The sequence below is a fragment of the Mirounga angustirostris genome, unplaced genomic scaffold (assembly GCF_029215605.1).
Source record: "Mirounga angustirostris isolate CCGP_5_RB_7025 unplaced genomic scaffold, mMirAng1.0.hap1 SCAF_10, whole genome shotgun sequence".
NCBI lineage: Eukaryota > Metazoa > Chordata > Mammalia > Carnivora > Phocidae > Mirounga > Mirounga angustirostris.
Genome location: NW_026991718.1, coordinates 89,113,825 through 89,133,687, shown reverse-complemented (window position 1 = coordinate 89,133,687; position 19,863 = coordinate 89,113,825). Strand labels below are relative to the sequence as shown.

General features: G+C 49.8%; 1 protein-coding gene across 2 annotated transcripts in view; it reads left to right on the top strand.

The window, feature by feature from the left end:
- SYNDIG1 (synapse differentiation inducing 1) overlaps nt 1-19,863 on the top strand; it is a 183,843-nt gene that overhangs the window by 109,040 nt on the left and 54,940 nt on the right. For both annotated transcript variants that reach the window (XM_054509985.2, XM_054509986.2), the window contains exon 3: nt 12,064-12,201. In XM_054509985.2, the coding sequence (XP_054365960.1) occupies nt 12,064-12,201 (138 nt within the window). The remainder of the gene's footprint in view (nt 1-12,063; nt 12,202-19,863) is intronic.

Genomic DNA, 19,863 nt, shown 5'->3' with positions numbered 1-19,863 from the left:
ACCTAGGGAGCCCACATGGGTCACAGTTGCTTCCAGATATGTGGGGTTATGGTCCATGGGCCCTCAGTGAGCTAAGAGAGACCAGGCAGGTGGCTTCTGTAACCACATAAATGCAAGATTCTCCTTGATCCCATGTTTTGCGAAGTTGTCTTTTCTCGTTGTAGAGATGGAAGATGTGGATTCAGGGGTCTCACAGCACGTAAGGGCTGGTGACTTTGTCCAATGCCTGAAATTCTGAGAGGACAGAAGAGACATTGAACAAGTCAGGTGGGGGATCCACATTCTACCCATTCTGGAGCAAGACGGTCAAGCCTCTCACTCAAACAAAAGAGGTTACTGGTTCCCTGGGGTGGAGGACAGGGCTGGGCAGTGTAGGGGGAGCAGAGATGACCAGTGATCTCTTAAAAGAAGGGGCACTGTGGTGTTCACCTGCACCCCTCCCACAGCATCTAGAATAATCCCTTACTAGAGACTCACAGACTATGTGCTGGGTAGATGGAGAGTTGTGGATGGATGATGTCACATTCCTCCAAGCTTGCCTGTTATGCCTAGGAGAGCTCATGTTCTGCCAGGCTCCTCTGGCTCCCAGCCTGCCCCTCCTCACCCTCCTCAGCCTGAAATTTCATCCGTTGCTTTTCTCTGAGCTCCTAAGGTTGGGCATCCTGTGAATAGCCTCACTGTGGGCACTAATGAGCCATCCTCTGCCAGATCCCCCAGGAGCCTATTGCTCCCATGGGCCCTGGCAGTGGCACTCAGTTGCCCTGTCCTGGGAAATGATACTTCTCACTGTGCGTGGTGCCCCTGCTTTATTCTGGAAGCCCCTTGGGCTTGTTTAGCTCAGCCAGACCTCTCTGAGGTGTTGGACATGCTGTGTTCCCGTGGGCAGGTGTGTGGTACCAAAATGCCACTAAATAGTTTCTCTGTGGAAACATGAAAAGGACAAGCTTGATGGAATACCAAATTGCAATGTAAAATGAATTATTCATGTTTCATGAAAAAAGTGAATTCAATATTTTTTCATTTTTTCCCATAATGCTCACAGTGTTTCCATTAAAGCACAACCGAAAAAAGAAAACAATGTATGCAATGCATAGTCCCCAAAGGAAAAGAAATCAATTTAAAGTATAATTTTCTCCTTCTAAAATGGCATAAGTAGGAAAGATTTTTTTTTTACTTTTTATTTTTGAAATAATTTTAGACATACAGAAAAGTTACAAGACCAGTATAAAAACTCCTATATGTTTGTCACCCTGTTTTCCTCAGTGTCAATAGTTCACCATACTTCCTTCATCATTCTCTCTATCCATATACAGGTGACTCTTGAACAACACAGGGGGTAGGGCACTGACCCCACATGGTCACAAATTTACATATAGCTTTTGACTCCCCCAAAACTTAACTACTAATAGCCTGCTGTTGACCAGAAGCCTCACCGATAACATAAACAACACGTATTTTGTGTGTTATATGATATATTGTATTCTTACAATAAAGTAAGCTAGAGAAAACCTTATAAAGAAAATTATGAGAAAATACATTTACTGTACTGTATTTATTGAAAAAAATCCACCTATTTGACCCACGCAGGGTTTTTTTGTTTTTTTTTTTATTTAAATTCAATTAGCCAACATATAGTACATCATTAGTTTCAGATGTAGAGTTCAATAATTCATCAGTTAAATATAACACCAGTGCTCATCACACCACATGCCCTCTTTAATGCCCATCACCCAGTTACCCCATCACGCACCCACCTCCTCTCCAGCAACCCTCAGTTTGTTTCCTATAGTTAAAAGTTTCTCATGGTTTATCTCCTTCTCTGGTGACTTCCCCTTCAGTTTTCCCTCCCTTCCCCTAGGATCCTCTGTGCTGTTTCTTCTGTTCCACATATGAGTAAAACCATATAATTGTCTTTCTCTGCTTGACTTATTTCACTTAGCATAATCCCCTCCAGTTCCATCCACATCCTTGTAAATGGTGGGTATTCATCCTTTTTGATTGCTGAGTAATACTCCATTGTATTGGAGTATTGAACCACATCTTCTTTATCCACTCATCTGTCAATGGACATCTCAGCTCTTTTCACAGTTTGGCTATTTGACCCACACAGTTTTTGACCTCCTGTGTTTTTGGCAAGACCACCACAGAAGTGAAGCCATGTGGGCGCCTGGGTGGCTCAGTTGGTTAAGCGACTGCCTTCGGCTCAGGTCATGATCCTGGAGTCCCTGGATTGAGTCCCGCATCGGGCTCCCTGCTCGGCGGGGAGTCTGCTTCTCCCTCTGACCCTCCCCCCTCTCATGTGCTCTCTCTCATTCTCTCTCTCAAATAAATAAAATCTTAAAAAAAAAAAAAAAGTGAAGCCATGCCCTTCCTGGCACAAGGCATCAGGAGGCCCATGGTGTCAGCATGACCCATAACTTTCTTCACCTGCTGATGATGGTGCTAGCCAAGCTTCTCACTGGCCAAGAGATAGCGTTTCTTTGCAATCAATCAGTATCCTGTAAGGAGGTATTATGAGACTATGGGGACATCCTATGTCCCACTCATCATTCACCTGCTGGTTTTAGCATTCTCCCACAATTGGTAATCCCATAGTCCCTTCTGTATTTATTAGTTGGCATTCCACTGTGAAACAGTTTTCCCTTCCCCCATATATATTTGTTTCCCTCATTTAGAACTTTATTTCAGGCTGTGTCATTGATTCTTATTTTATTCAATGGGTTACTATTCCATTTACTACACTATTTATTGTTTATTTATTATGATGCTTACTTTGTTATATACTCGACAGCCCTTTCAATTTGGCTTCTGTGCCCTTTTGATGTAAGGGCACATTCCTTAATCATCTTCATCATCATTTCCTAGCTGTTCTACTAGATGTATCTTTTATATTGGCAACCCTAGCCCTGAAATCAGCCATTTCTCCAAAGAACCCTGGCTGCTTTTATTGGAGAATGGTATTTAGAAACCAGCATCTGGGTGCTAAGTCTCTTCACTGCCCCTGGGAGGAGGATCACTGTTTTCAGGCACTTTTGGCAGACAGAGCTAGGAAATACTTAATGTGCATATATTACATAAATGTATCTATATAACTGTGTGTTATGGGCAGATGGAAATGGATACCCTCAGTTCCAGTCCAGTCAGCTTACAGTGGTGCCCTTCATGCTGTTTTAAGCTGCATTGTATTCCATGGTGTGGATGTATCACAGTTTATGTGAACACTCTCCTTTGAATGAGCATTTAAGTCATTTCCAGTAGTTTGCAATTACATACAATGCTGCAGCAAATAACCTCACACATATGTATTTTCATATTACTGGAGGTGACTCTTCAGGATAAATTCCTAGAAGTGAGGTTACAGGACCAAAAATAAACACATATTAAATTGTGTTATATTGACAAATATGCTTCGTAAGGTTGCACCAATTTGCATCCCAATCAGCGTGTTTCCCTACAGCCTAACTAATAATAACCTTGATAGTGCTTTTTAATTTTTGACAACTCAATAGGTGTAAAATGGTGTCTTGGTGTAGTTTTCCTTGTCCTTTCTGTGAGTGAGGTTGAGCATGATTCCACCTGGACAAGGGTGAGGCAGGCAGAGTGCCCAGGCCATGAAAATTCAGGAGGCACTCCATCCCAGATGCTGGCCGTGCGCAGGAGGGACTCTGAGAGGGAGGAGCGCCACAGTGGCAAGGGAGCTGGGCTAAGAGTTCAGTCCTAGTTCCCCTCTTCACCTTCAAACCAGTCCAAATCCACCTTGCTACAACTACTTGGACTTTCCATCTGAAAACAGTGAGGAACTCAGTGGATTATGTTTTGAGTTCCTCAGACAAATGTAATGTAGACTAGAAGCAAGAAGATCTAAAAAGGACAATCATTGCCTTATGCAATGACGTATGTAGCCTGCAGAAAATCACACATGCAAATAGCACAAATTAGAAGTAGGGGTGCACCTTTAGAAACTGGGTCAGCAGTTAATGATAACTAGACATGCTAGGGTTGGTTTACAACTGTAAAAGACTAGGTTAGCCATAAAAGACTACATTCCTATTTATTTCCTGATATAGAATAAGCCTTGGTTTTCTCAAGCAGTGGAAAGTGGCCAGTACTGTGCATGGCCTGGCTGTGAGCACCTCTCTGCTCCCACTTCACACCATTTTCTCTCTCACTGTCTAGAGCCTTGTGTGTATACAGTGCTCCTGACCCAGGGCCTTTGCACATGCTGCCCCCAGGTCCTTAACTGAGCAAGGGGCCTTCAAATGGGAATCTCAGTTTCGTCACAAAATCTGAAGTCCACTGTACAACTCAGTTATATCCACACTGGATAAAACACAAACACATGACTGTGAAAAAGTAACCTAATTACCAACACACAGTGACTGCTTGCTGTGCCCAGATCAGTTTTACCTGATTCATGTGGTGTTATTGTACACTAAGTCTTACACACATGGATGCATATTTGTGCTTTGTGCTTATTTATTTGGCAGGAATGAGGTTTATCATCCTGGATACCCACACTTATGGGCCCCCATCTCCTCACCCCTCCCAGGTATTGGCTGAGTGTGGTAGTCTTGCTCCATCTAGCATTGCCCTGATTCAAACTTTTAGGGTGTCTACTAACATCCCCAGTTTCTCCATGGGCTCTGTAACAGGTGCTCTCCATAGCCCCTCAGGAGAAGCCCCCTGGCCTGGCCTCCGTCTTCCTGAGGACTTTCTCTGGGGACCTGAGGGGCCATCTGCAAAGTGTGGGAGAACCTCAGCCCCCAGGAACAACTCTCCTGCTAACAACCAGGAGGTAGTTCCTCCTAGTGAGCATCCGCTCTAACCCTGGAATCAACATTGGAGCTTCCCGAAGAGACAGGCAAGGTGGGAGGTGAGCGCTGAGAGGTGGCTGACCCCCCATTGTGTGTACCTGTTTACACAGGCGTAACCCGGACTGTGGGTCATGGGAACTGGGTCTCATTCGGCCTGGAACGCAGGAGACACTGGCGTGGTATTTGATATCCCTTCTGAGTTAACTTTATTTTTCCCCCGTCTTCAGAAAAATTTCATATTTCTATGCTCTTAACCGGATTATTGCCTTCTAAAAATACCTCCTTCCTCAAGGAATATAAAATCATTAAGGGAATATTGTGCCAGATACTACCAGGAGGCAAAAAAAAAAAAAATTTTACTTCTGAGTAATGCATTAATTCCCTCATTTTCGGTCTTTCCCTCCCTCCCTCCCTCCCTCCCTCCTTCCTTCCTTCCTCCTTCCCTTCCTTCCTTCCTTCCATTCTTCCTTCCTTCCTTCCTTTCTTCCATCCTTCCTTCGTTCCTTCGGCTGAGAGCCATTTGTTTTATAAAAGTTTACTTGGGCTGAGAGACGATGGACTCTGAAAAACAAACTGAGGGTTCTAGAGGGGAGGGGGGTGGGAGGATGGGTTAGCCTGGTAATGGGTATTGAGGAGGGCACATTCTGCATGGAGCACTGGGTGTTATGCACAAACAATGAATCATGGAACCCTACATCTAAAACTAATGATATAATGTATGGGGATTAACATAAGAATAAAAAAAAAAGTTTACTTGGGAACTCAACATCCATATGAGAAGAGCTGGAGCTGTTTAAGTGCAGGTGATTTGGGTCTGAGGACTGCCCTTCAGGGGGCCGCCAGCACACCGCATGGACCACAGCACAGAAGCATCCTTCCCCCATTAAGTGAGAAATGATGCGGCCCCTGCAATACCATGCACACTGTGATGTTTCCCCCAAACCAAATGCACTGATTGTCATTACTGGAGCCAAATCAAACATGTTGCAGTGAAAAATGTGTATCTACTAGGAAATCTTCTATTTCTGTTCTTTGAACTGCCTGATCACTGGGGAGTTTGATTAACAAAAAATAACTGAATTCCTAGGTTTTAGGAATTAGAATAGAGAGTGAAGTACATGTGATGCTTTACTGACACTGCACATAGTTTCACCTTCCAAAGATGAGCCAGGGCATGAGTTCGGGAGCAATGGCTGCTGAGCGTTGCTGGGGAAAGTCTGAAAGTCTGGTCATGCCTGCTCTGGGCTGTCCCCATGCAGGGCAGAAGGAAGCTGCCCTGTGAAGCATGCGCTCCGAGCATCGCATACTTGAAAGAGACTGGAGCAAAGGCTGAGGTTCCGCCTTCATGATCTGCTTTGCTCCTTGTCTGGGCTGACTCCCAAATTCCAAACTCCCGAATTCCTTGGCCCTTGCTGAGCACCGGGAAGGGGGTGACATATGTGGACTTGGGATTCTTTCCGGGGTGGTCTCTACCCTGCCCCCCTGCTGAGGGCCCTGCTGCTGAGCCACCCCCGGCCCACCCTCTTGTCTCCTCCCTTCCTCACCCCCTCCCCCCTCCCACACAGGCTTCCCTAGGGAGCCCGGAAGCCGGGGGGCTCTTTCCAGCCCCTTGCCCCATTCTCCACTGGGCCATCCAAATGCAATGACATGCTCAACAAACAAGTGCTTACAAAGTGGCCCGAAGAGCAGTCTCAGTGTTAAAGCAGAAGACTTCGTTGGTTTATTCTTGCCCTCATTGCACCGATGTAGCAAATAACCTCTGTCTATAAGACAATTACTACCTAGTAGGAGAAACTAAACTATATGGCCAAAGTAATCAATCATCTGTTGTAGACAGGGCGTCTTCCCCTCCGTGCCGGCTGCAAGGCCACCGACCACTGGGTATGCCCCTGACAGACACACGGAGGCTGCGGGAACTGCATCCACCTGCCTGCATACTTGTGCTGGCTCCTTCTTTCTGCTCATCAGCTGCCCTAAGTAAGACAGCCTTGAGCCTGCCCGAGCCACCGGTCTCCCCCACCCTCCCTGCGGTCACACCTAATGGACGGTTAGGCTGTGCACCCTGGGGTGCATAGGGAAGAACTTCAGGGGGGGAGAGGAGAGGAGCCAAGGTGGGAAGCAGGGCTGGAGGCAGCGTATTCATGGCCACCAATAGCCCGCTTGGAGCGAATCCCCTAGTTACTCAAGTGCCCTCTGGGCAAATCCTGGGAGCTTTGTTGCTTCGGGTGGTACCGTCCATGCTGGCTACGTGCACATGTGAATTCTGCTTTCATTCAGCACATGTGCTGTGGGTGCCTACTATGTGCCCGGCACTGTTCTGAGCACTTAGGCTGCAGCTGTGGGCAAAACATGCAAAGTTTCCTGCCCTCCTTATGCTTCAAGGAAGAGTCACAGAGTAAAGAAGCCAGCGCCACATGTGGTACAAAGGTGACGCACCGGGCAGGGAAAGGGACAGTAATGGGGCCAGCGGTGGCAGTCTTTCAGGGTATCCAGGGAAAGCCATAATGAGGAATGGCATTTGAGCAAAGCCCCACATGAAGTGAGGAAGTCGGTCCTGTGTGTCTTCTGGCGCAGTGTTCCAGGCTGAGGAACATCAAGTGCAGGGGCCCTGAGGCAGGTACTCACTGAGCATATTGCAGGAATAGCAGAAAGTTCCCTGGGGGCGAAAGACAGTGAGGGCAGAGTTAATAGGGGTCAGATCCTATAAGACAGTGCTGTCTGATAGAACTTCTTGAGAGGCTGCAAATGTTCTATCCTGGGCTGTCAGGGATAGGTGGCTGCCGCCTGGGGCAGCTGAGCCCTTGGCATGTGGTAGTTTGGCTGAGGAACTAATTGTTAGGTGTATTTGATTTTAGGTAATTTCAGTTTAAGTGGATCCACATGGCTATGGCCGGCATGCTCGTCGGCACAGATGTGTGTCGTGGGCTGCTTGGAGGCCTCTGGTGTTGACCCCCCGTGAGACAAGGCCGAGGGGACCAGTGACGGGGTCAGGCCTGACGTGTGTCAGCGAGCGGGCTGGGGGGGTGTGATGAGTTCCGAGCTGCTCCACCAGCAGCTCTTCGGGCGCTGGGCCCACGTTGTGCGATTTCTCTGTACCGAATCTCAGCAAAAGCATATTCCGCAGGGTTCTATGTGAGGATGAAGGGATGGTGGAAGCCCTGCGCCTGTTAGCACATCTGCACCTTTATAATTTTCATTGTCAAATGACCTTGCTTGTTGTAGAAAAATGCTAAAGCCCAGAAATGCAGAAAGAAAAAAATCACCAATGTCCTCACCATCCAGAAGCATCTAATTTCTGACATTCTACTCTAGTTTTTCATCTGAGTTTTTATAAACATCATTTTCCGTGAATCTATAGAATTCTATGTAGAATTCTTCTGTGATTTAGCTGTTTTTAAACAGTGCTGTTAAAAACACTCTAGAACAAACACCCCTACATTCCTAGAAAGGGAGCCTCCGTGGGGAGCCCTGCATTCGAAGCCGGGGCTGTGCCATCCTGCTCTGTTCCCCAACATTCTCTCCTTGGGGCCACGCAGAGCGGCGCTGCAGAGGAGCAAGCAGCGTCCGGGGGAGACGGGAGGGCAGTTCGAGGCCCAGAGGGGTCGGCAGGAGGATGTGTGAGGCCTTGAGTGACACCAAATGACATGCCTGAGCCCAGCTGTGTGCCCCTAAAATGGCTTCCTCGCAGCCCAGGCTCACATAGCCAAGCGAATTGTGATGTGCGAAACACAGGGCATCATGCCTGGCATTATGACTGTTTTATTAAAATACCCTAATGAAGAAAACCCCACGGGGTCAAGAGCAGTCGCTCTGAGCGGAGGTGATGGAACCGGGCAGAGAATGGGCCTGTTGTGTGAGGTGCCTGTGGACTCAACAGCGCCCTCCTCTGCCTGGGCCCGCTCAGTACTGGCCACCGCGGAGCAGGGCCCCTGCAGGGACTGTAAGCCCCCTTGGAATGCTTTCAGTCGGCCTTGCAATTCTCTAATCTGATGACCCAGGAAGAGCATTTTTAGAAACAGCTGCTGTGCGTGATGAATTTCTTGGTGCTGGTGGTTGCCTGTGTTTTCCCTATTTGGTGTATTGGTGTCTACTCAGCCTCGCCCAGGCAAGCCTCCTCTCATCTCCTCTCCTCCTTGTTGGTGGCAAGATGCCCATGGCTGCTTATACCCACGGAACAGCCGCCGATGGAAGACAGAACATAAAATGGACTGGGCTGTTTCTGTCTGCCCTGTAATTTGCCTGAATTTTTAAAATCTATTTTAATCAAAATTGACTAATTATTTTGGTACCATGTAGCCACAACTTTGCAATTTACAGAGTGTGGTTCCCTTATGCTTCTAAATAAAAATCTGTGAAGATTTTGGGGGAGTGCCCTGAAATCTAATTCTTTGCTTCATGGGGATAGCAGTGTAATTCTAGGCAGATTCCAAAAATGGAAGTCGGGGCTCAGCATACCTATGTGGTCTGTGGCAACAGTTCACACGGCACGTGACTGGGGGGCTCTCCCTGCCCAGTACTCCCACTGGCGACCCTGTAGCCACCATGAAGCAGACCAGTCCGGAGCGGTCACTGGAATCTCAGGGACGGGCAGGGCGGAGAAGACACCTCACCTTTGGGCAAGATGCATCTGAGCCCAAATGGGGTTTGCTTTTAGCAGTGGTTGCTGTCCAGCACAGCTTACACTACAGAGTTCTGGAAGGAGTGGCCACTGACTGGGCACTTCTGTGATTCAGCAAGACACTTAGCTCTTGAGCCTAGCGTTGTCCTTCGTAAAGTAGAAATAACAATAAAAATAGTAACGACACCTACTTCCAGAGTTGCCCTGAGACTCCAGCCAGCGCAGGTATATAAAACTCTTCGTAAACTAAAACAAACAAAAAGCCCCACAAAAGCCGAGAAACGAAAATATCCATTGACAGAACTGTTGGCCGTGTGCAAGCACATCCACCTGCAGCATCCTGACCGGTTGGTGTGACGCCCATTAGCTCCATGTCTGAGTCCAGGGCTGGAGGAAGTGGCTGTTCTTTTATACCTCGTCCTCCAGCCCTCCCAGGGGCTCTCTGGTCACAGTCACGGCCTGCCCTGGGACTGTCACCGTAGGTGCCTCCCTTCCCAGACCTCGCCAGCTCCTCATGCAGAGGATCACGGCTAAGCCACCCAACGGCGCTGACACTCTGCTGTTTCCAGAGTGAGGGTCTAGAGGCCAAGGCGTTGGCATGTGGCTGCTTGTCTGGAGACACACAGCCGTGAGGACACTCAGGCTCAGCCAGGACATTGCACTCCTTCATTGAGATCAAAAGATTTTGGCTTCCCAGCAGACGGGCACACATGCATCTCCCTGGCCAGCCCTCCGACCCCAGTTCTCACCTGTGAATTGTGCATTCCAGGGGCTGCTCAGTGCCCTTTCTGGACAGACATAGGGATCGTGATTCTCATTTCCCTTCATTGTTTGAGAGACCATATGGAAAGCAGTGCTACAGAGTGAAAAGAATAGAAATTTCACAGACCAGGCTCTGTCGGGGAGGGTGGGGGGGTTGGTAGAGGCTGTGTGGTCCCAGACTCGTGGAGGGATGTGTCGTGAGGAGTAAGTGTCTTCCCAGGGCAGAGAGCCTGCCTGGTGGGAAGGAGCCAGCCCCCTGTGACAAGGGATACCTCCCAGCTCCTGAGTCATCGATGGTGGGGGCGGGGGTGTGCATGTGTGCAAGTGTGGGATGGGTGGAGGGGGGCTGTGTCCACAGCGCATCACCCGCTTCAAGCACAGGTCCTCTGGATAGGGTCCTTGTTTGCGATTTGAATGATACCCTCAGAATGTGCCTGTTCTCCCTCAACTACCCAGAAACAGAGTCCTAACAGGAAGTTTCCATTAATTCCCTGCAGCCCCGTGGCTGTCTGCTCGCCAACTGGAGGCTCTGGTTGGCAGTGATATGTGCATTTAGTTAACCAAGATAGGGAGGGATCCATGGTCCCCTGTGGGCTTCATCTGTCTGTCTGTGCGTGGGAATGTCAAGAGAGACACACAGCGGCATTGCTGGGGGTGGTCCTGGCAGTGACAGCGTCCACACAGCACAACGCTCACACACGGTGTCCCCCCGGGTGTTTGGTGCCTCAGGTCACCGCCTGCCCTGGAGCCACCTGAGGAAGCGGCCAGCCTGTCTGCAGTGTGCACCGAATGCCTCCACCCTGCAGCTGGAGGCTGCATGTTTAACCACCTCTGGCGCTGGCAAAGGGAGTGAGGAAGTTAATGACCCTCTTTCAGGAACAAATGCTCCAGTTCTTTTTTAGGAAACAAAATCTGGAGTAAAATGCAATCCCGTCTTTGCTTAAAATAAGCACAGAGATAGGCTGGCCCTGGTTTTTGGATGAGTCAGCGTTGAGTGTGCCATGTTTTGATGAGGAGAGAAAATTCAGGATGGGGGCCCAGCAAGTGGAATAATCCCTGAGGCTAAAAGCATCCTCTGGGCACAGCATCTAGAGGTGGAGGTGCTGGTGGGAGGACGGCCATCTAGCATCCTGGAGCTAGGGAGCTTTCGGCAGGGAGGTTTGGTCCCCGGTTCCCATTGCTCGGTGAGTGCTGGAGTCTTCTGAGCTGCTTTTTGCAAATCCCTGTGCCAGTCCCCAACCCCTGTACCAGACTCCCTAGGAGGCTCTGCCAGGGCTGGGAGGAGCCCGTGGGCCTGCCAAGTGGCCTCATCCCAGAGGAGCTTTCTCACACAGCAGCCATCAGCTCCTCTGGGATGAGCACAAACACCCGGGGTGGACTCTAGGCCCAGCAACATCCTAACTCAGATCAGAGTCTAAGGAAATGAAGGAGGTTCAAGGAGTGTCCCCTTGCCCCACACTGGCCCTGCCTAGCCCTGTAAACCAGTTTGAAGTCTTAGAATAAAGAGAGGAGTCCACATGCTGGTGAGTGTGCCCATCCCATCCTCATATAGATTAAACCTCTATCCCCACTGTGTGTCCCTGGATCCCAAAGATCTGTGAAATAATGGACTTCTGTAGGATTTGACCTTCTACGGAACAACCCAAGAGCCAAGTACTTGGGATTTTTCTCCTCCTGTTCTTGATAAAGATCTCCTTAACCAGGGGCTTCCTTTCTTTAGGGAAGTATACTTGCACAATAACAACAGTGACCTTCTCAGGAGGGTTTGCTCTGCGCCAGGCTCGACACCCACGACCGGGGCATCATAGAGTGACTCCATTGTTAATGCTCTCTTCTTCTGTCCCATCCCTGCCCGTTTCTGTCTTGCAGAGCGACTACTCGAGCGACACCGAGAGCGAGGACAACTTCCTCATGATGCCCCCAAGGGACCACTTGGGCCTCAGCGTCTTCTCCATGCTCTGCTGCTTCTGGCCTTTGGGCATCGCCGCCTTCTACTTGTCCCACGAGGTAAGCCTCTCTCCTCAGCCCCACACGCAGCACAGCGAGGCCGCTGAGGAGGAGAGCCCGAGAAGCCTGTGCAGCTCAGACCGTGGCCTGGGGCCTGTGCTTTCTGGTTAGGACAGGCCCACGAGGGGGGTCAGGAGGCCTCAGCTCAGCATGCTGGGACTGCCCTGTGGCCCCCAGGCAAGCAGTCTGGGAGTTCGGCCTTCGAGCAGGCACAGGGGTTATGCCAGTGGGCTGGACCCAGTGCTGGGAGGCGCCGTGCCCGGGGCAAGGACTTCAGACTTGCTGGGAAAGCAGGTGGGGAGCCGGGGTGGTTCTCTCTGCCGAGAGTCTCATTCAGATAAAATGAGGTTCCAGCAGCCCGTGTGTACTCCTCCCCAGCTGAAGTTCTGCTGGAGGACATGGCCCATCCTACAGTGAATCGTGCCCTCCTTCCTCCAGTGTGAGGGCTTCTGGGGGTCGGTCCCTGGGCCTTTCTCATGCAAAGCATGCTCCCTGTTGCGCCTTCATGGAAGCCAGGCTTTGAAAAGTGTTTTGTAGCAAATGAAGAGTATTCGTGCAACAACAGTCTCTGTACTGGTTTTTGTTGATCTGCCAGTCACAGAGTGTTTCAGGGTCACCACATGGACACCGTCATCCCAGCTAGACCAGAGGAAGGCAGCTCCCTGGGTTGGCGGGGTGAACGTGGTGCCCACCCCCATGTGTGTCCTTGGGGCATGCCGATCATCGCTCAGCAGTCAGGGCTCCCTCTCCAGCTTCTAGGGTTCTGGGGCTCTGGCAGGTCTTGTGTTTGAAACATTTATTTCTCCTGGCTTGAAAACTGGTCCCCTGGCTGAGCCCAGCAGTGGCCTCTCACTGCTTTTTGCAAGTTTTTTTGTTGACCTTGTTTTGTTTGGTGAGAGGAGACTCCCTTGATACATTTTCCTTTCTCCCCTCCCTCCTTTTACGACATCACAGAGGAGCAGGGGAGAGCAGTGAACACCCCTGAGAGCAGGTGCTTCTTAGCAGGGACTCTGGAGAGACCTTTCCACGCAGGAATGAAGCAGGCCCCCCTCCCAGCACTGTACTATGGTCCGAATTCTAGAAGATAATGGGCAGGGCGAGATGGAGGATGGAGGCAGTCCTGCACTGCTGGGGTTGGGCTCAGCCGCTGTTCCATATCCAGCTTGGCCTGGGGGGGGGGTCTATCTGAACTTCACTTTTGTGACTTTATCCCACAAATGCCAAAGACCCACTTCTCTGGGGGAACAGGCATGGGCCAGGAAGCAAGACTCCAGGTCTGGCAGGGGCCTGGGTGGCTGTGGGGCGGAGTCAGGCCTGGGTGTACCTGGACGCCAAGAAGGGGACATGGGCACTACTACATGGGCGAGGATTGGGACACACAGCAGGACCGGGAGAAAGGCATGTGCACAGATGCCCTCAGTGAGTGGAATATGCTCTGAAGAAGATCCCCAAGGCCCAGAGCCTGCCCGCTCCTGTGTAAACTGCACCCTGAACCTGAGTGAGCCTGCTGCACATGGGCCAGGGTAGTTTCACTAAGAAAGGGAAGGACGGGAGTGTGGGGCAAAGAGAACCAGCTTCTCGTACATCACAGGCCATTCAGGCTTTTCCCAGGAGCTGCATGTGTGACATCAGCCTTCTCCCCTGCATCCCAGTCCTGCCACCTGTTGTGGTGAGGCGGGGCGGGTCCCTCCCAACCTCCTGGGCCAACCCTGCTGAGAAAGCCCGTTACCTATCCTGGCTGGGGTTGGGGGGCGGAGTACCATCGACGTCAGAGCTATATCTTGATTGCCAAATTTTACAGTGGGATTGATATTTTTCCCTTGGATTCCATGGGGACAGGTGTTACCTGTTCAAAGGCATGGCAGCCAACATTGGCATGAGTGTGCGGGCAGGGCAGGGCGCTGGGCAGAAGTGAGCACTGGGTAAATGGCTGGGCACCAGGAAAGGCTGGAGAGGTTGCCCTGTCTTGGCTACTCCATATCCTAGGTGAAGCCCCCATCTCTGGAGCAGGACAAGCTGTGCACAGCATCTTTGTCTGAAAGATTGTAACTATAATAAATATCAAGGCCACAATTGCCAAGGCTGGCATTTAGATTCTTTCTCAGAAAGTAATTTCATTCTTCACACCTTAAGAACCTCTTACTTGGGCCTGATGCGTCATGACGTTTAACACCTTAGGTAGTAAAGACCATTCTGATTACTTGTTCCGCAGCGAATGTGAAATGCGATGTCTGTGGAGGCCTCTGGTCACACTGCTCCGAAGTGAAAGGCAAATACTTCTGAGGAGTGTACGGGGTTGCCTGCAGCATTGGAATTAGAAGAAGGGCTCTGGGGCCCCTCCGGCTCCCAGGCTCTCAGTCCCTCTTTTCATGGTGCTATGAGCATGGATTTCCCTCAGTGGAACCCCAGCAAAGAAAGGGTACCGCATTTCATAGGGAACTGTCTGCAGGTGAGTGCCCTTCACTGGGACCGTGTCCCGATCCTTCTCCCCACAACGTTTGCTGCTCGACAGCCCACAGCTTTGGCAGTTCTGGGCTTTCCTGCAGACCTGGGGGACGACCAGCCCCGGGCACACAGTGCTCCAGCCCAGCCATCAGGCTGTGGGGCCTTCTATGCAGACACAAAATCTGCAGCAGGCTTTGGAGGAGAGCAGGCAGCTGCCGAGGGGCGAGTATGAGGCACGCAATAGAACAGACACACTCTGGGGGTCATTACACTAAATTAAATCAGTGCTTTCCTAGGCGAGGCCAGCTAGGACTTCTCCCCGCGCGCACTGGAGAGAGGAGAGCTCAGGGCCGAGCCGCTCCTCTGCGGTCCCTTGTGGCCTGCCGCCAGGGCCTCCTGATGCCCTCAGGGGTGGGCGTGCTGGGCCAGTGAGGTCACAGCCTATCTGTGAAGACAGGACCCCTCACGTTCCAGACGGTGTTCACAAGGAAATCTTTGACATCTAAGTGTGATGTTGGGTAATTTTTTCCCTTTTATCATAGATCAGATCTCAGTGTAGTCACTGACAATTAGATCATGTCTGTGCATTGTCAAAATAACCACTCAGCGAACCACTCAGGAACGTGTGAGTCCATTCCAGGCAAACAAAACAAAACAAATCTCAGTGATTAGATGACACGGGGCAGTGGGGAGGAGAATTAATAGGTTCCCTGGACTTACAAAACCCGACTTATGTTTTATTCTGCCTTATTCCAGCTGGGTCCAGGTCAGCAGGAAACTTAACCACACTTCAGTTTCCTGATCCATAAAATGGTATCAAAATAGCCTACAGCATGTAGTCAGCCAGACCAGGGAAGTGAAGTTAGGGAGATAAGCCCCACAAGGTTCCTGCAAGCAGCAGGGGCTGACCATGCTCTACTGGAAATCCCAGTTGTCTATACACGTGGGTCCCTAGTGAAGGGACACTTGGAAGGAGACAGAGGATATTTTCTCCAACAGATTTTATAAATCAAACGATGTTTGTTAAGTAATAGTAACAATAGTACTGAAAGTGTTAGCAAACTAGGTGACAGCCGCTGAGCACCTCATGGGTGCTGGTCCCACGTTAAATACTGCGCACCTGCTTTCTCGGGGCCTGGTCCTGACCAGCAGCATCAACATGGCCAGCACAGTTTACAATGCACATTGTCTGGTCTCACCACACACCTGCTCGATCAGAGTATCTGGAGGTGGGGCCCAGGAATTTGCATTTGAACATGGGAAATCTGGGACGCAGCACTGCCATCATATCACTCCGTGAGCTGTGAAATTGGGGTTCAGAGAGGTCGGATGGTGTCCTAAGGCCAGAGGTGGCTGGCCGTGGGCTGAGATTACCAGGATGGCCTGGTGCAGAGCCACCTCTGGAGGAGGCAGCTGCTTGGGCCCTTCAGGATGGAGGACTCGACGTGGAGGCTGGTGGGGAGATGAGCATGGCATTCATGCACAGCCTGATTTTACTCCAGCTGCATCAGTTGTTTGATCCAGCTCTCAGTGCAAGCAGATTTTATAAGCCAATTTATAGAGGGGAAAGTATTGTGTGCAATTTTGGTAGATCCATCTAGGAACCGATGCTTCCGAATGTGTGATTGGTCAGATGATTTAAAAATATGAAGCAGGAAACTGTTAGGGATAGAAATGAATCCCTAGTTTGCTGAGTGGCTGCTATGAGCTGGTTATTGCACACACTTTTTCTTATTTAATCCTTGCAATGAGTTTGAAAGATGGGCAGTTATTATCCTCATTTTATGGATGAGAAAACTGAAGTTTCAAAGGATTAAATGATGTATAGAAATTGGAGAGGTAGCAAGTATGGGTACATGATGTAAATATCGATATTTCTAACCCTTAAAATCCAATCTTCTGCAATATAATTTTAACTTTTATCTGTTTGCAAACAAAAATAGAAGTGCAGTACTTGCTTCTAAATCCACCATCCCCCACCCTGCTTACAGCGTGTTGTAGTAGGAAAGGAAGGTCCGTTCTAGACAGGATTGTGGTGCTTGCCCTCAGCACCTCCACTCAATCCCACAGGGTAGGTGCTAGCAACACAGAGGCTGAGGACCTCCCCCAGGAGGCCTTGGGTCTGCACCTGAGCACCGGACGGCCTGGACGGTTGCGTGTGCTCCATCAGTGGCAGACGTCTCCTACGTTCCAGTATTTGTTATGTCTTGATTTCATTTCATTTCATAAAATGTTTCTTTCTTTTACTAACTGCAGCATTATAACAGTAAGTAAATGAGAAAAGGGTATTGAGAACCAGATTATGAATTGTATGAATAGCACCAGCAAGGGGAATCGGACAAAATAGGGGGGAAAAAGAGGAATCTCTCTATGGTATAAAAACTAGAAGAATGAGTGTCCAACCTGGCCTATAATAGTATCCTTAAAATCCAATCATTCTTCTGATATTTACTGAGCACCTACTATGTGCCAGGCCCTGCTCTGGGTGCAGTGATGCAGCAGTGAACAAAGCAGAACTCCACCTTCGCAGAGCCGACATTCTCGTGATGAGAAGCAGAGAACATGCAAAAGTAAACTTAGAGAGTGTCCAATAGTGACACATTACACAGGAAAAAAATTAAGTTGGAAATGGATATGGAGCATACATTTTTAAATAGGGTGGCCACAGAAGGGCTTGCTGAGGTGGCGACATTTCATGATGAAACTACAGACTGACCGTGAGGACCTCTTGAGGAAGAACATCTCAGGCAGAGGGATAGCCAGTGCAAAGGCCCTGAGTGGGGAACATGCCTGGTGCACACAGGGAATGATGTGGAAGCCCATGTGGCTGCAGCAGGTGCCCTTTGGGGGTGGAGGAGGAAATGAGCCAAGAGAGGGGCGGGTGGGGGCAGACCTCACAGGGCCTTTTAGGTTGTAACTCAGGCTTTTTCTTTGGGCCGAGAAGTCACTGGGGTGTTTGAGCAGGGGAAAGACTCCACCTGTCTACACTCTATCAGGGGAGCCTGTGGAGGGCAAGGGTAGAAGCCAGGACAACTTGCTGGAGGCTGCTATAATCATCCAGGAATAGACAATCCAGTGGTGGTCCGGACCATATCTAGAATCCTCTCCTCTTGTTTTCTCAGTGAAATAACAACCCTGATTTTAGCTCTTAGGGATGTGTCTGTCCTTCCCCCATCTGACTCCATTAGGATTGGATGCTGTTAAATTACGGGAGAGAACCAGGCAATCCTGAGTAATAATATACACTAAAGGTACTTATTTTTCTTGAATTTGACTTTCTCTAGCAGAGTAGAAACACAAGTCAAGTACATTGTAGGCTGTCTTTTTCCCTCTGAATAAGTGACTGTGCAAATTTTGCAAAGGTGGAGGGAAACAATTATGGCACTTGGGGTGCAAAAACCTGCCACTCAGGTCGGCCCTGGTAGAAGATACGAGGCCCTGGTAGAAGACACCATCACTGTCTGGTGGGAATGAAATGCTTCCCTCCCTCCTGAATCTCCATCTTGGATATTAATACTAATTGATTATGGCTGATTCATAGGATTCTTGTCAAGGTTTTCACTCCATTTCCCAGAAAGATCCCAAACATTTCTATAATCACTCTCAAGACATGCCTCTCAAAGAGAGTGAGGGCATGATTTCCTTACAGACTGCCAAATAATGCCGTTTGTTGGATTCACTTTCGTAGTTGGCTCTTGAGCCACCTTTCTATTGGAGCTAAAAAGAACAAATCCGTGGGGCCATCGGGACTTAGATGACTTGCCCCATCTTCCACTTTATTGATATCAAAAGAACAAACTGAGCTGCCCTTAGAAAAATGTGTGATTGGTCAGATGATTTAAAAATATGAAGCAGGAAACTGTTAGGGATTTCTGCTCGTTGCCTAGACTTCTGACCTCTTGCAGCTGGAATGCCTCCCGTGTTCTGTATCTGTGTGTGTGTGTGTGTGTGTGTATTTTGCCAAGAGCAACCTGGAGAGATGATTAAACGTAAAGGCACCTTTTTCCTTGTTACATTACTTCTCCACAGCGCCCACACATGTGTTTACCATGTCCCCTTCCCCCACGCACCCCCAGATGTCAACGACCTTCAACTGTTACCATGTTTACATGATTAGTCTCTGCGCCAACTATGGGGCGGTGCCACGCCCTGCGCACACGCGTGGCTCATGCAGGAGCCCGGAAGCAGCAGCTCTTGTGACTGGGGTGCAGGGAGCTTCACGGAGGCACAGAGAGGTGCACGCGGTGTCTGGGGCATGCTGAGCCAATGAGATTGTTTCCTCCATCGATCAGGGAGGAGATTGCCCCTGAATTTCTTCCTCCTTCCTTACCCCCAGCCTATCACCCAGACTTCTCGCGGTCTTCCTGGATGCGTTTGGAGGAACTGCTGCTCAGGAGATGGATGATGGAGGTCCACGCTGCATTTGTCTGCAGCTAAAAGTGCAAGCTGGAGGGAAGAAATAGCGTGCGCAGAAGAGATTTATGTTAGGGGAAGCGCTGCATGTGATTTTCCTTGTTTCTGTTCTAATAGTTCAGGACATATTTCAGCCTCCCCAGGGACTGCCCCATTCCTTGTTACGTCCGATTCTGAGAGAACTACAGTTATTAGGCAGTGTATTAGTTTGGGCCTTACTCTCCAGGAGATGCCTCACACCACCGCAGCAGGCTGACGGGCACCAAGCAGAAAGGTCTGCCCGCCCCCTGGACTTGCCCCTGGCTCCCTAGACATGGAACCTGCAGCAAGGTTGGGGTGCTGTTTTATTTAGAGGTACAATCCCAGGCCACGAAAGTGAGGGAGAATGGAAATGATATATGGAAGGAAAGAAATGTAAGTGCCTTACCACGCTGGCCACCACCTCCCAGCAACAGGACCTTCCTGGCAGGGGCCACCGGAGAGGGAACTTTGTCCCGCTCCCATGGCCTGCACAGGTGGAGTGTCATGCCTGCCTGGGTTGCGGTGGAGGAGAGGCCTGGGGCAGAGCAGCTGGTGGCCAGCCTGAGGCAGGAGGCTGAGGGACTCTGAGGCACAGGACACGTGTCTCATGTCCCTCCTCCAGGAAGCACAGGTGCTTAGCTAGTCACATGGGCGTCCGGCAACCTGAGGTTCTATCCCCTGTTATCCCCCGAGGGCTGCCCCTCCTCCAAGGACACAGGAACGTTGAAAATGCAGCAGAAAGACTCTCTGTGGTCTACACAGACCGGACACCAAAAGGAAAGT